General features: G+C 35.1%; 1 protein-coding gene across 1 annotated transcript in view; it reads right to left on the bottom strand.

The window, feature by feature from the left end:
- Positions 1-15807, bottom strand: part of PCDH15 (protocadherin related 15) — a 1792715-nt gene that overhangs the window by 245764 nt on the left and 1531144 nt on the right. The window contains exons 23-24 of the mRNA XM_055560763.1: positions 5446-5751; positions 1048-1272 (exon numbers count right to left, since the gene is read on the bottom strand). Of these exons, the coding sequence (XP_055416738.1) occupies positions 1048-1272; positions 5446-5751 (531 nt within the window). The remainder of the gene's footprint in view (positions 1-1047; positions 1273-5445; positions 5752-15807) is intronic.

The following is a 15807-nucleotide window of genomic DNA, read 5'->3' as shown; positions in this document are numbered from 1 at the left end:
GAAAATAAGTGAATACCATAGTTTCAAATATGTACATTCTTCCCCTGACCAAAAAAAGATATATAACATGTTTATAAAAGCACTTTTTTATGTCATCAAAGATATAAAGGTCATTTGAAGTCATTTTTATACACTAACACCTTTAGTAAAGCAATTTGAGGATCATTTGTGTGTATATTTGTAACTAAAGTACATTTTTCAACGTCTGATACTCACACAACCTGTGTAAGAATCATCTATGTATGTTTCAAATATACTGATGCCTCAGATGCTCTTCTGAGAAAGGTGTTCTTCTGGGAAGAAGCAGAGGGACATGAAATTTTACTATTTAGTTCAGATGACCTCTATATACACTAATATTTGAGAAATAATAAATCTTTCCTCATGTCTTATTTTAAACCCATACTTTAGAAATCACAAGAAACCCTAAAGGTTGAGGATGATGTTCCAGGCAATTAGTTGGTACAGGGTATTTGATTAAATTAGATGGTAAACCTAGAGAGTCTAAGAGAGTTCCCAAGGTCATAGAACTTGAAAAGTGTTGAGCCATAAATTAACCCCAGTTCCATCTTATTCCAAAGCTTATTTCACTGCAGAATCTTGGGTTCCAAACTAAGCTAAACAAACTAGCTCTGAGAGCCTTAGACCTCTTACTCTTTTTATTTATTATTTTAAATTGAAGCGTTTGGATGAAGTTATTATCTCTGGTGCAATGGAATTTGGACTATTGTGTAATCTAGGGAAATTATGACTTGATTGAAGTCCCAGGGCTAATGGTGGACCTAGGGAGCAACAGTATTTGAGCTCTTATTTAGTGGTTCTTTCAAATTTATCTTTTATAAGTAGTTAAATAATTCAGTTATTTCTCAAGTCTTTGTTAACACTTTCCATTTTAAAATTTATATTCTGGCTTTAGTACCATTTATAATTATGGATTGCTGCCCCCAAATATTATACAACAGTATGGATTAATAAAATACAAAACAAAACAGAAACTACAGGTAGAGAAAACAAAGTAGGCGGCCGGAAGTCCTCTACATCCCTTACCTTCACGAGCACTGTGACAGCAGCGATGCCAGGTGGCATGGTTCCATAAATATCGAAGGCCTCCACTAGAAAAGTGACACTTGCTTCCTGGTCCGGAAACGACTCATAGTCCAAACTCCTTAAAAGGGAAAGTTCTCCTGTAAATGGATGTAGTGCAAAAAAGTGCTTCACTTCTGGACTTCTTATCCGATAAGACACATTTGCTCCGAGGTCAACATCTTTGGCCTGTAACACGTTAAGGAGAAGAATGTTTATATCACTGTCATTTTCAAAATAAAGAAATGCAAGACTGATGAAGGTCATGTGTCAGTACCTAGAACAACATGAAATGAATGATGATCAAAAGTTATGTTTCAGAGATAACTATTTTTTAAAGTAACTTACCAGATAGAGGGAGAGGGAGAGAAAGAAAGAAATCAAGTCAAATACCGAGACTCAAGAGATTTTGTCATTGTTGGTCTTGTTACTATATCTATTTTATCTGAAATATCACTGATCAACGGAATCATACCACAGTAAAGAAATATTGTCATCCCTTTTATGTGAAATCTAAAAAGAAATGATACAAATGAACTTACAAAACAGAAAGAGACTCACAAACTTAGTAAGTGAACTTATGGTTGCTATGGGGAAGGGGTAGTTAGGGACTTTGGGAAGGTCAAGTACACACTGTTATATTTAATATGGATAACCAACGAAGACCTGTTCTATAGCACATGGAACTCTGCTCAAAGTTATGTGCCCAGCCTTGATGGGAGGGCATTTAGGGGAGGGTGGACACATGCATATTTATGGCTGAGGCCTTTTGCTGTTCACCTGAAACTGGACATCTGAATCACAACATTGTTAATCAGCTATATCCCAATACAAAATAAAAAGTTTAAAGTTAAAAAAATTAACATAAAAAAGAGCAAAAAGTAAATATTGTTGTAAATGATTGTTTATTATTTTCTGTTGATTGTTTAACAATGAAAAATAATATCCTAAATATTCACAAGATGAATAAAGACAAAATACCTACCCCCCAGATAGGAGGTTCTCAAAGAAAATGCCAAAATAAAAGAGAAATGTGTATGGACCTAGAGATCGTCATGCTGAGGGAAGTGACTTAGAGATAGACAAATATCATATACTTCTTATATGTGGAATTTTTTAAAGAATGGCACAAATGAACTTATTTACAAAATAGAAATAGAATCGTGGATATAGCAAACAAACTTATAGTTGTTACCAGTTCGCAAAGGATGGGAAAGGGTAAATTGGGAGATTGGGTTGACATATATACACTGCTGCTGCTACTGCTGTTAAGTCGCTTCAGGCGTGTCCGACTCTGTGCGACCCTATAGACAGCAGCCCACCAGGCTCCCCAGTCCCTGGGATTCTCCAGGCAAGAACACTGGACTGGGTTGCCATTTCCTTCTCCAATGCATGAAAGTGAAAAGTGAAAGTGAAATCACTCAGTCGTGTCTGACTCTTAGCGACCCCATGGACTGCAGCCCACCAGGCTCCTCCGTGCATGGGATTTTCCGGGCAAGAGTACTGGAGTGGGATGCCATCGCCTTCTCCGATATATACACTACTATATATAAAATAAATAACTAATGAAGACCTATTGCATAGCACTGGGAATTCTTCTCAATATCTATAATCTCCTACATGGGAAAAGAATCAGAGAAGGAGTTGGATATATGTATATGTGTAACTGATTCACTTTACTGTATAGCAGACTAACACAACATTGTAAATCAACTATATTCCAATATTTTTTTTTAAATTCTCATTTCTAAAAAATAATCTCCCAGTCATTAAAACAAAATACACACAAACACACACACACACACACACACATATACACACACAAACAGAGAACAAACAAACAAAAAACTGAAAAAGCAGGTTTCATTGGAAACTTTATAGATGATTATTTCACTCAGTAGTAGAGATTAGAAATTCCTACTCTGGTAGGAAAAGGAATGGAGCAAAGATAGAGTGGGGAAGGTCAGGTTTTGCTAGAATGTATATGCAGTACAGCAAACACCTAAGTGAACTTCAGCTGTGGCCCCTCCAAACAATCATCAACATCACAATGGGAAAGACACTGTTAAAGCACAGATTTTATTATGTCACCTTCCTACCTAAAAACTCTTCTTTTCCATTTCATTTTGGATCAACTCCAATCTTCTTAACATGGTGTGGACACATATATTTTCTAGCCCTTACTCTTTCCTCTCCTCCAGGATTTTGAGCAGGTTTTTCCACTGCCTTGAATATTCTTTCTCCCCCTTGAACAACTCTTATTTGTTCCTCAGTTCACAACTTAGAAATAAGCTTTCCCAAGAAAACATTCTCGGAGAAGGCAATGGCAACCCACTCTAGTACTCTTGCCTGGAAAATCCCATGGATGGAGGAGCCTGGTGGGCTGCAGTCCATGGGGTCACTAAGAGTCGGGCACGACTGAGACACTTCATTTTCACTTTTCACTTTCATGCATTGGAGAAGGAAATGGCAACCCACTCCAGTATTCTTGGCCTGGAGAATCCCAGGGACGGGGAGCCTGATGGGCTGTCATCTACAGGGTTGCAGAGTCGGACACGACTGAAGTGACTTAGCCGCAGCAGCAGTATGCTTGCTATACCAGACTGAAAATTCGATGAAGGCAAGAAATCTTGTTGATGTTTGAATCCTTGGCCTCTAGCAGAGGACTTGGCATTCAGTAAGCTTGTTGAATGAATGAATAGAGGAATAAGTGAAGAAATAACAGCCTACTCCCTGGTCAGCATCTGCCTTTTACAGATTTAGTAATGTTTCTTCCCAGATTGTACTAGTGGTAGAGAACCCACCTGCCAATGTGGGAGACGTAGAAATGCGGGTTCAGTCCCTGGGTCAGCAAGATCCTCTGGAGGAGGAAATGGCAACCCACTCCAGTATTTTGCCTGGAGAATCCCATGGACTGCAGAGCCTGGCAGGCTATAGTCCATGGGGTTGCAAAGAGTCAGACACGACTGAGACTGAACTGAACTGAACTAAATAAACATATATCAAATTGAATCATGGAAAAACACAAGCTCTTGAAATTCATGCTAACACAATTCAAGTTGTAGATTGCAGCTTGAGAAAGAGTTATATATATATTTTTTCTTCCAAAATATACTTCATAGAATACCTATGTCAGAATTAAAGGGTTGGTGCTTAAATGGAGATTTCTAGGCCAATCTAACTTACTGAATCTGAATATCCAGAGTTTCTGGTAATAATTTGAGAGCTAAAAGACAGAAGCTTAGATATAAAGACACTAATAAAAAGGAGAAACAAACTTCTGGAAGTATGCCAGTTATGTATAGAAAGTGAACAAATATTATAAAATATTAAGCATAGCAATCTATTTCTGTAAGATACAGGGTGATTCTATACGTTTGTATATGTGTATGCATATATATAGGCTTCCCAGGTGGCTCAATGATAAAGAATATATCTGTCAATAAAGAGACAAGGGTTCAATCCCTGGTTTGGGAGGAATTCCTGGAGAAGGAAACAGCAACCTAATCCAATATTCTTGTGCGAAAAATTCCATGAATAGAGGAGCCTGGCAGGCTATAGTCCATGGAATCACAAAAAGTCAGACATGACTTAGTGACTAAATTGCAACAATACATGTGTATATATGTACATACCTGGATACATGTATATTTAGACTGTGTAAATAGTTATTTGATATTTGTGTGAGCAGAAACATAAGTGTAACATAATACACATAAAAATTTAATACTGAGTAACTTTGGAGGTACAAGGTGAGGAATTATTAAGTTTTTAAAAATAGTCTAATGTACTGTCAATTGTTATAATAAATATTTGAAATTCATTATTTTTGTGAATTGATAATAAGTCTAGTAAGAAGTGTTATTCACTTTCTTACAATGGCAACTTTTCTCCCTTCTCTCTCTAAAATAAGCTTGTTAGATAAAACAGAGTATATAATATTTGAGAAATACATATATTAAAATTTACTTATCATTCATTTGAAATTTAACTGCATGTGTGTGTGTGTGTGTGTGTGCATTTTACTAAAGTCTGGCTGCTGCTGCTGCTAAGTCGCGTCAGTCGTGTCCAGTACTGTGTGACCCCACAGACAGCAGCCCAACAGGCTCCCCTTCCTTGGGATTCTCCAGGCAAGAACACTGGACTGGGTTGCCATTTCCTTCTCCAATGCATGAAAGTGAAAAGTGAAAGTGAAGTCGCTCAGTCATGTCCGACTCTTAGCGACCCCATGGACTGTAGCCTACCAGGCTCCTCCATCCATGGGATTCTCCAGGCAAGAGTACTGGAGTGGGGTGCCATTCAGATCCATACAAATACCAAATTTTATACAGAATTCATGAAACAATTGCTTCTTCCACATACCTCTATTTGAAGGAAAGTGGTCCCAGCTGGCAGGTTCTCTTCAACAACGACAGTATATGTTGAATTGGTGAACACAGGACTATTATCATCAATATCCAAAACCTTGATGGCCAGAGTAAGAGTTGAATGACGAGGGTGTACTGCTCCATCGGTTGCCACAACAACAAGTTCATAGTAGTCCCGGACTTCTCTGTTAAGCTTCACGGCTGTGTAAATGCTTCCATTGGATGTGATGCGAAAAAGATTGTTGAAGTTACCCAAGCTGTAGTGCACTTGGCCATTTATTCCAGCATCAGGATCTGCTGCCTAAACAAAATTAAAAACAGAGGAATTCACATAGTACTCTCTGTTATAATTTTTTAGAAGGGACAGTTAAAGAACTATGGCATACTTCTAACCAAATATTGTTTTTTCTTTAGAGAGAAAAGTAAAAAGATAATGATAATGTGGTACAAAAGTCTAGACCATGAAAAGAAATTTATAATAGTTTAATGATACTCTTAATTCTAAATGAGCATAAAATTATTTTGTATCAGTAGCAATAACAATATTATATTATGACAGAAATTTTACATTACATAAATACTGAATTTTCCTGTATTATCATTTATTTAATAGATTTTGAACTCTAAAATTTAAAAAAGTTTTAATTAAACATAATTGAGTGATAGCTTATGATTGTATATTTTTTAATTCAAGCTATATATTATATACCTATAATACATATAGAAGCACCACATATAGATAGATATAGATTACTGCATTTAATTCTCCTAATGTTCTTATAAATAAATATCATTGGTTCCATTCTACAAATGAGAAAACTGTGGCTTATAATTTGCTTAGAGTTATGGAAAATCCCATGGACGGAGGAGCCTGGTAAGCTGCAGTCCATGGGGTCGCTAGGAGATGGACACGACTGAGCGACTTCACTTTGACTTTTCACTTTCATGCATTGGAGGAGGAAATGGCAACCCACTCCAGTGTTCTTGCCTGGAGAATCCCATGGACAGAGGAGCCTGGTGGGCTGCCGTCTATGGGGTCGCACAGAGTTGGACACGACTGAAGCAGCTTAGCAGCAGCAGCAGCATGAAAAAAATAACAATCTGTGCCTCAATTCTTAGTATAATGCCTACATAAAATTACTTAATAAATATTTGAGGGATTAATTCATGTTAGAATAAATTAATGCAAGCAACTGAGGTTTAAAACTAAACATACTCCAAACCCCAAACAGAAGTGAAAGTTTAGTAACTGTAAGGCAACTGCAAAGGGCTCTTAAATATTAGAATACAACCTCTAAATGATAATAGAATTGTTGATGCAATAATAAGCCTTTTGCAATTGGAAATTTTAAGTCATATTAAATAACTTTGCATTAAATAAAATAAGTAAATTTTGAGTGGCTATTCTTCAAAGGAGTGTTATGAGAATAATATAATCTAAAACTCAATTAATTGAAATAGAAATTATGACATCTCATTATCAAATACTGTGCATTTTGTACTACATAGCTCTATCTCATTGTTCCTCACACAAATTGGAATAAATCTTAGAAACCATAAAATGTTACATAACTATGCACCAAATGGCTGGTAAGGAAAGGAAGGAAAACAAGAGACTTGGCTGCATTATGAGCGAGGGACACAAAAATCAATTAATATTCATAAAGCTTAGGATGGAATATGATGTATTTTGAACAGCATATAAACAGATGTACATCCACCTTTACAAACACTGAGGAAGCAAGTGGGGTGGGTTTGCTGAACACTTTTGCCTTGTTTGAACTGATAAAGCCCAGGATGTAAAAGTCAAATTTATAACTGTGCACCCTATGAATGCCAGACTTTCCAACAGGATTTGTCCCTCTGATTCATCAAAACACAAATGTCCCTGGGAGGGTATTACTTCTGAAGTTTGAAGCCTGAGAAAAGATGAGGAACTGCAGGAATGTCTGAAGAGGATAAAAATACTGTAAAATAGTCAAAGAGCTTACATACACATATTTTCTTCTACTTTTATATCTTTCTCAGAATTTGTCTTACAAATTACTGACCATTTAGTCAAGCTGGTCATCTTAGTGAAAACAAATAAACAACAATATTGTCAACTCCCCCACAAAAAACCAACTCAATAAAAAATACTCTTTTTTGTCTTAAATCACTGCCTAATTAAAAAAAAAATAAAATCTGGTAACATCAGTAGGTCTTAGTTCATTAAATCAACAGTATTAAACATTTCAGTGACTTTTCTTCTCTGGGGGTTTTTATGTAATTTAAATGATTCTCACTCAAGCTGTGTTTTTAATCTATCCCAACATTTGGAAGATTTATTATGATAGAATGATTCAATTTGCTTAATGTGGCTGTGTATGTATATGTGTGGAGGGACAGGGGATGTTAAGTATGTACTGTTACAGCTACTGAACTGATATCTCTGCTAGGACTTACACATCACAAGTTTATTATTTTATAGCTCTATAAAACAGAAGTTCAACAAGTGTCTCATCTGGCTAAAATCAAGGTATGCATAGGGCTGTGTTCCTTTCTGGAGGTTGTAGGCAAAGATCCATTTCTTCACTCATTCCAGTTATTGACATAATACGGTTCCTTGAGGTTGTAGGATTGAGATCCCCACTTCCTTTTTACTTGTCATGCAAGGACTATTCCCAGTTTCTAAGACCACCCACAAACCTTGGTTCTTGGCTCATGGTACACTTTTTCCATCTTCAAAGCTAGCAACTGTGAGTTAAGTTCCCCTCACACTTTCTGAATTTCTCCTATTTTATCTCTCTGATCCACTCTGCTACCATCTTTGTTCACTATCCAACAGTTTTGATGACGACGGTGGGCCCACCTGGACGTCTAGGATAATCCTCCCATCTCACGTTCCTAAACCTCATTACATCTGCAAAATTTCTTTTGCTGTGTAAGGTAACATATTCACAAATGGGATGTGTTGGGAATCATAATTCTCTCTGCTCTAGAATCAAAAATTTAACATGTCCTTAACTAAACCCTTGATTATATTTGCCCAAATCTTTTTAATCTCTAATTCCCATATTTCAGTAAATGATTCTTCCACTGACCCAATAGATTACATAAAAACAAAGAAGATATTCTGGAGATCTCCTTCAATGTTCTGTGATTCATTTATTCAATAATTTCAGAAAAGCATATTTATTATGATGTATGAGTCTCAGCTTCAAGTTACAACAGTGTATTAGGTAACAAGTCCAAGATATCATGGAATTTACAGAGAAAATTACTATTCTATTTGTAATATGCTGTTTACACCTTTATACAGTATCTCAATCCTAACTTCTTTGCTCAAAATTATCATCAACTGTGGCTTAGATTACTAGATTACTTCTTAATTATTTTCTTTTTCCATTATTTCATTTCAGAGAGGTCTTCTATAAAAGATAAATGACATTATTTCTCTTAATATCCTTTAATGATTTCAACTGTGTTCAGCAACATTCAAACAGTTAACATCGTCAAGACGTCATCTACTCAATGCTACTTTCACTGTGTTCTGGAATAATGCAAATCTCTCCAACCTCCAAATTTCTCTAAAGCCTCTGCCTAGTGGGGATTTCTGCTATTATTTGCCAGGCTAATGCCCGCTCATCTTTCAAAAGTCAATTTAAACATCACTTTCTCAAAGCAGTCTTCTCTGAATCATGAAATATAAATGAGACCCTTCTGTTATACATGCCAATAGCTCCATATAACTGTACCTTATATCATATTTAATACTTTTAAATTATATATTTATTTCTAGGATATACATATGAATTGCATTTATTAACATATATAAATAAAGATATTACTGTTGTTGTTCATTGTTCAGTCAGTCATGTCTGACTCTTTGCAACCCCATGGACTGCCGCACACCAGGCTTCCCTGTCCTTCACTATTTCCCAGAGTTTGCTCAAAGTCATGTCCATTGAATCAATGACACTATCCAGCCATCTCTGTTGCTCCCTTCTCCTCCTGTCTTCAATCTTTCCCAGCATCACAGTCTTGTCCAATGAGTTGGCTCTTTGCATCAAGTGGCCAAAGTATTGGAACTTCAGCTTCGGCATCACTCCTTCCAATGAATATTCATGATTGACTTCCTTTAGGATTGACTGGTTTGATCTCCTTGCTATCCAAGTGATTCTCAAGAGTTTTCTCCAACACCACAGTTCAGAAGCATCTATTCTTTGACTCTTAGTCTTCTTTATGGTCCAACTCTCACATCCACACATGACTACTGGAAAAACCATATCTTTGACTATATGGACTTTTGTTGGAAAAGTGATTTCTCTAATTTTTAATACACCGTCTAGGTTTGTGATAGCTTTTCTTCCAATGAGCAAGTGTTTTTGAATTTTGTAGCTGCAGTCACCGACTGCAGTGATTTTGGAGCCCAAGAAAAAGAAGTCTGTCACTGTTTCCATTTTTTCCCCATCTATTTGCCATGAAGTGACAGGACTAGATGCCATGATCTTCGGTTTTTGAATGTTGAGTTTTAAGCCTGCTTAATGAAGATGCTACTCCTGCTACTTATTAATACATAGCTATATAATTCTTAAAATATATATTTAATAATTATGCATCTGTTGCTTGGTTCTATTTTGATTTATATCTCTTCCATTATCAACCTCTGTGCTTTTAATTAAGAATCCCATAACAAAAACTGTAGAATTATCAAAATTTCATCTGGGACTCTGATTACCTTGATAGAACTACTGAATCCAGGTCTAAACTGGAAAGAATCATTTTTAAAAATTACAAAGTAGTATTTTGCTATGACTTAAATGAGTATGATGATAAGTAAATGGCTTTGTATTTTTAATATTTTGTAGAATGACAAAGACGGCCTATGTAGTTTAAGACAGAGAATGACCTTGATATATAAAGCGATTGCTACATTGTAGAAGTGTTGATTAGTTTCAGTGTTTCCACTATATATATATTTCTGATCATTAACTTTGGTGTGTTCCCTCTAAGTATCAGATAATACCTATAAAACTACAAAATAAAAGATGTGAAATCGAATAGCAATTTTGAATCTCTTTTCCTACCATTATACATGTCAGAGATGAAATTCACAAATGTGGCACAGATCATCAATTACAATATGAATAAAATAGATGATAGTTATTGCATAATTCTCTGTAATCTAGTTGCAAAGCCATTGGTCTGTTCCACTGAATAAAATATATAAAAATTTAAGTGAATTGTCATTTGCCATAGATAATATAAGCCAATAACTAGTATTAGAATAATGCAAATGTGTACCTACATTGGTAACAAATGACTTGGAAAAGACCTCACATTTGATGATTCAGCTCATGTTTGAAAACCACTGGGCTAGGTGACTGTTAAAGGAAACTTGCTTTAACAAGAGACTGAGATTTTTTTTAAAAAGTTAATTTCAGAATGAACCACCTACAGTGCTCGCATCATGTTGGTATTTCCCAAGCCAGTGCATTAATCATATTTTCCCTTGTGAATTTTCCAATGTTCAGAGAACTGTTGCATTGCAAGATCCTTTTTTATTAAGGATCGTGGAATGGTAACTTACTTTCTCCAGGCTTCAACTTGCCAAGAGGAAAGACATTTTAGCAAGAAAATCGTCTTTCTCTGCTCCCTTATTCACTCATGAGTGATGAATTTGATAGAAAGACTTGGGTAAACACACTGACTTCTTTTAACATAACATCTGATGTTTATAAGGATGTCATATGAGTTGCTTGTTTTGCTTTATGAGCTCTTTCCCTAAGAATAAAACCTACAATTTCAGTTCTGTCTGAGGCTGTGTAGTTAAATTTAATTGTGGGGGTAGCATTTACTAACCCAGTTGGCTCTCATTACTAAACCTCTTCCCCCTCAACATCAGAATTCTATTTGCCAGAATTTCATGTCCCTCTCTGAATTTTTTTGAACCTGGGGAAGGTGTAGGATGTTATCTATTGATACTTCCAAATCCCAGGAAATATCAACACCACAGTTTCCAAATTTAATCATAGATTTTTTTCATTGTTATTTGTTTAGAAAAATATTTACTAACATCTTGAGGGACATATAGTTTATTAAATACTGTTGTAATTCACTGAGTAACACTGGGAATAAGGCCTCTTTTTAATAATCTGTCCATGATATTTTCACATAATATTTCCACTTTATACTGTTCGTTCCCCATGATCGATCACTTGAAAATAACCATCTTAAATTTATAGAACTAGTGGTTCCCACTTTCTACCATGTTGGGGTCCTTAACAGAGTCCACAATAAAACAATAAATGGCAAATAAAAGATAATAAAAAATATGCTTTCAAGAGTTTCAGTGAGAGATTTTTTAATGGCTTAAATTGATAGAAAAGGCCATGGAGGGAGAAGCAAATATTGAATTTTTGTTATGGCTTTGGTAAACTAACTCTAGGTGCTACATTTCATGGAATGTTAGCTTGATACCAGGATTTTTCTAAGGGAGAAAGTGAGGAGAAATGGAGAGAGCAAGGGAGGACTTTGTTGAAATAAATAAATTTGGGAAATTGGGATTAAAGAAAAAATTTTAAGTTTTCATTACTTCCAAACTTTTCATGTGCCATTAATATTTCAATGAGGAAGGCAAAGTTCTCAAGAGGAGTAATGTATGCACCAGATTTAAAAATCCCAAGTAACAAAAATCTTTTCAACATGTTGACTGAACTACAGAAAGAAATCCAGACTCCTATGCATGAGTTAATTTCAACCTACATTTTCAGTCTTCTCTTACTATTTACTGTCCTGTATAAATTTTCTTCTCAAGTCTAATCAATTTTATACATTTCCTTAAGACTCAGAATACACTTTTTGACATTTCCTTCAAGACTTGCCATGATGATTTTTTATTCACTTCTGAAATTCCAATCCTTAATCCAGCCTTCAAATTCCGACCCCAGTTCAATCTCTCCTATGAAAATGTCTAGTATTTAGAGATAGATCATTTTATACATCAGAATTCTAGGCTTGACAAATACTTATTCACGTTACTTATTATTTATACCTTTTCCCACAACCGTAACTCCTTTGAGAAGAGAAGCACATCTCATAACTCTTTATTGAATTTCTCAAATTTGCAGAAATCCTTATCTTACAGTGGGATAATTCGTTGAAAGAAAATATCTAACACATATTCAATAGGGATATTAAAAATAAATATTAGATGAAGCATTTTTATTAATAGGGTTTTATAATTTCATCAGCTTATTTATAAAATGTTAATAACAATATTCAAAGTCAAGCACACACATACACACACATTCTGGCCCACATTTACAACTTAATTCACTGAAGGACTAGTTTCTATAAAAAGAAGTATATTTTATGCTCATGGAATAGAAGACCATCAGTCAATAAGAAAATGCTCTAAAAAATTTAAAGTAACTGAGTAACACATCTAATAGAGGTAAAGGAACTTGAACACTTATAAAATGCAGAATTATTTGCTTCCTTTTCTGACTCCTAATTAATTGAGAAGCATAAATAAGGTCATGGAAGTTAAATAATATGGGATGGCTAAGCTAAGTAGTTTCATTTATTTACTATTACAGATGAGTATGTAGATGTTAGAAAAGGTAACCAAACATAAAATTCCCTATTATCAGCAATATTGTCAAGAAGTCTGCACTGATGTTTAAATCTAACCAAGGAACTCAGTGTGTGAGGCTGTAATGAAACCATTCATCTTCCTAGAAATCAATTAAAAGTTAATTAAAATTGTTAACAAGAAATATCACACATCTCTTTTCATCTTGTACTACATCAAAGCAATAAACAGTAATAGCTGCAACTTTATAATCATCTCTCCATGGTTAACACATTTTGTGATATACACCTTCCTATGGGACCTGATTTGCGGCTACTTATTTGTGCATGCATATTGCTGGGACATCGGCTGATAGTCTGCAGTCAAATAAAGATTTCACTGGACAAAACTTTGGATGTATGCTAGGAAAACTTTTGAATACCCTTAATCACTGAAGTCAAAGTTGAATCAGCCAGTTAACATTGCAGTCAGCCAAATAATTACTTAATAAGGACAACACATCATGCACAAGGGCTTTTATTGACTATACCATTTTATAGTACATCATTTAAAAAGGAAGCTGGAAAATATATTTCTTACACATTATATCTATGCCTCTTGCTGCCTAATTATATTTTAGGGAAATCTATTATATATGCTTTCTGATCGATAAAGGTGGAAACCCATTACTGGGATACCTACACTCAGAATTACAAATTCTGTAGAGATGTAAAAGCATGCCTTTATGGGTAGAATATACTGGACAAGACCTTGAAGGAGAGCATGAGGCCTGCCCTCCTTCCATTGAAAACTCCCTGCGTAGATTACTTATGCATTTTCAATGATTCATTCTTATTTAAAATGTTTTATATTCATACCCATTTGGATTATTTAGATAAATGATTTCTGTTTATTTTCATAAAATTCAGGTCTATATAAAGAACTTTGAGGACAAACAGAAAATACAGCTATGAGAAAGGTGTGAACTGCCATGTAGCACCTTATCAGCCCAGTGCGAAACTGAGAGGGAGCTTCGCTCTAGTTTCTGCTTGTCCTTCACAGCAATTTTTGAGTCTGTGCCCTCCTCTCTCACCTTGAAGCGGGAGCCATAAAAGTTGTTGAGCAGGGAGGTCAGAAGAAGTTGGGCAGTGCATCCTTAATGACATTACTAATGGAAGTACATTTTTTAAATTATCTATCAACTTCAAAAAGACATAAAATAGTTGTTATCTTTATTTCTTTAAAGAAGCTGAGTTATTTCAAGGGATGTGATTATCAGTGTAAAAGGAGAAAAGCAATTTACTGACTCATGATACTGGCAACTATTTCCTCTCTCCATACCTATTCATTATTGAACAATGGCCAATAGACTTACTGGCTATAAGATAACAAGTGTACCTGAGTTCAAATCACTAAAAATATAACGAGAGTAAATATTTTTTTTTTAAATACTGAAACTGTCACATATTTAATCCTTAGGAGTCTAGAAAACCCATATGTAAACTAGAGATCGCTTAAGGGCTTAAGCACTAGGTTAAAAGCCCAGCTCTTTCCCATACTAATTCTGTGTCCTTGGGTGAGTCAGTCACTCTAAGCTTCCATACTTCATTTGTAAAAGTATGATGATAGTATTTATCTCACTACCTACTATGAGGATTGAACTAATTTAATAGCATGCTTAGATCATATTAAGTAATCAATTAAAAATTAGGTATGTTTACTGAGGTTTTCAACATGTAATTGGAAGCTATTAAAAAGCTCATTTTTTGTATAAAGTTCTTAAAATTAAAAAAAATAGAATAAATTAGTCTAATTTTATTTGGTTTATATATACGCTTCATTTTCCTTAAGATCATATTTAACCTGGCACAGTAAGTCTATTGGGCTCTTTTGTGGCTCTACAGTAAAACATCTGCCTACAATGTGTAATGCAGGAGACCTGGGTTCGATCCCAGGGTTGGAAAGATCCCCTGGATAAGGAAATGGCAACCTACTCCAGTATTTTTGCCTGGAGAATCCCATGGACAGAGAAGCCTGGTTGGTTACAGTCCATAGGGTCACACAGAATCAGACATGATTGAAGTGACTAAACTTCAACAGCAGCAGGAGCAGTGTGTCTATTAGGTTCCATTGCTTTGTTTTTGTCAAGATCTGAGAATTTGGGTGCCTGTATTAATTATAGAAATAATATGTGAAAAATCTTAAAACCTGTCCATGTTGTGTTTTTAGTGTAACAAATAAAAATATGAGGAAAGCTTGTATGATGAAATGATATACAACAAAAAGGAAAGAGCACTTTAGTTATTAAAAGAAACAATAATGAAGATTTAAGACATTTGAGGCATAAATTCAGGTAGTATTAGACATATGATAGAGAAATTTCTATGAAAAATTATACCTGATCTTTTTATGGATATTGTCACATTGAGAAATGTTGGCTACATCTGGACTGAGAAAAATACTGAATTTTTGAAAAATCAAAAATGTATAACATTTGAAAGCAGAAGAGAAGGTAACTTCCACTTGCATTTTAAAGTAATTTCATCATGGGTTGGGAAACAAATGTATGTCAACAGGTGAGTGGTCAGGAACTGATCATAAGTTGTGAGGCTCTTAAAATCATTATAGTGAGAGCTGAAAGGGATCTAAGAATTATTTCACACTAAACATTTCTTAACTTGTCATAACTACTCAGACCATCCTTCCAAATCTGAAAGATAAATTCTACCCAGAGAACTCAGTAAACAGTATTTCCCCACATAAAAGGTTTGACAGCTGCCCGTATTTTTCTCCAAAGCT

The sequence above is a fragment of the Bubalus kerabau genome, chromosome 22 (genome assembly GCF_029407905.1).
Source record: "Bubalus kerabau isolate K-KA32 ecotype Philippines breed swamp buffalo chromosome 22, PCC_UOA_SB_1v2, whole genome shotgun sequence".
In the NCBI taxonomy this organism is placed as follows: Eukaryota; Metazoa; Chordata; class Mammalia; order Artiodactyla; family Bovidae; genus Bubalus; species Bubalus kerabau.
This window is presented reverse-complemented; position numbering and strand designations above follow the sequence as displayed.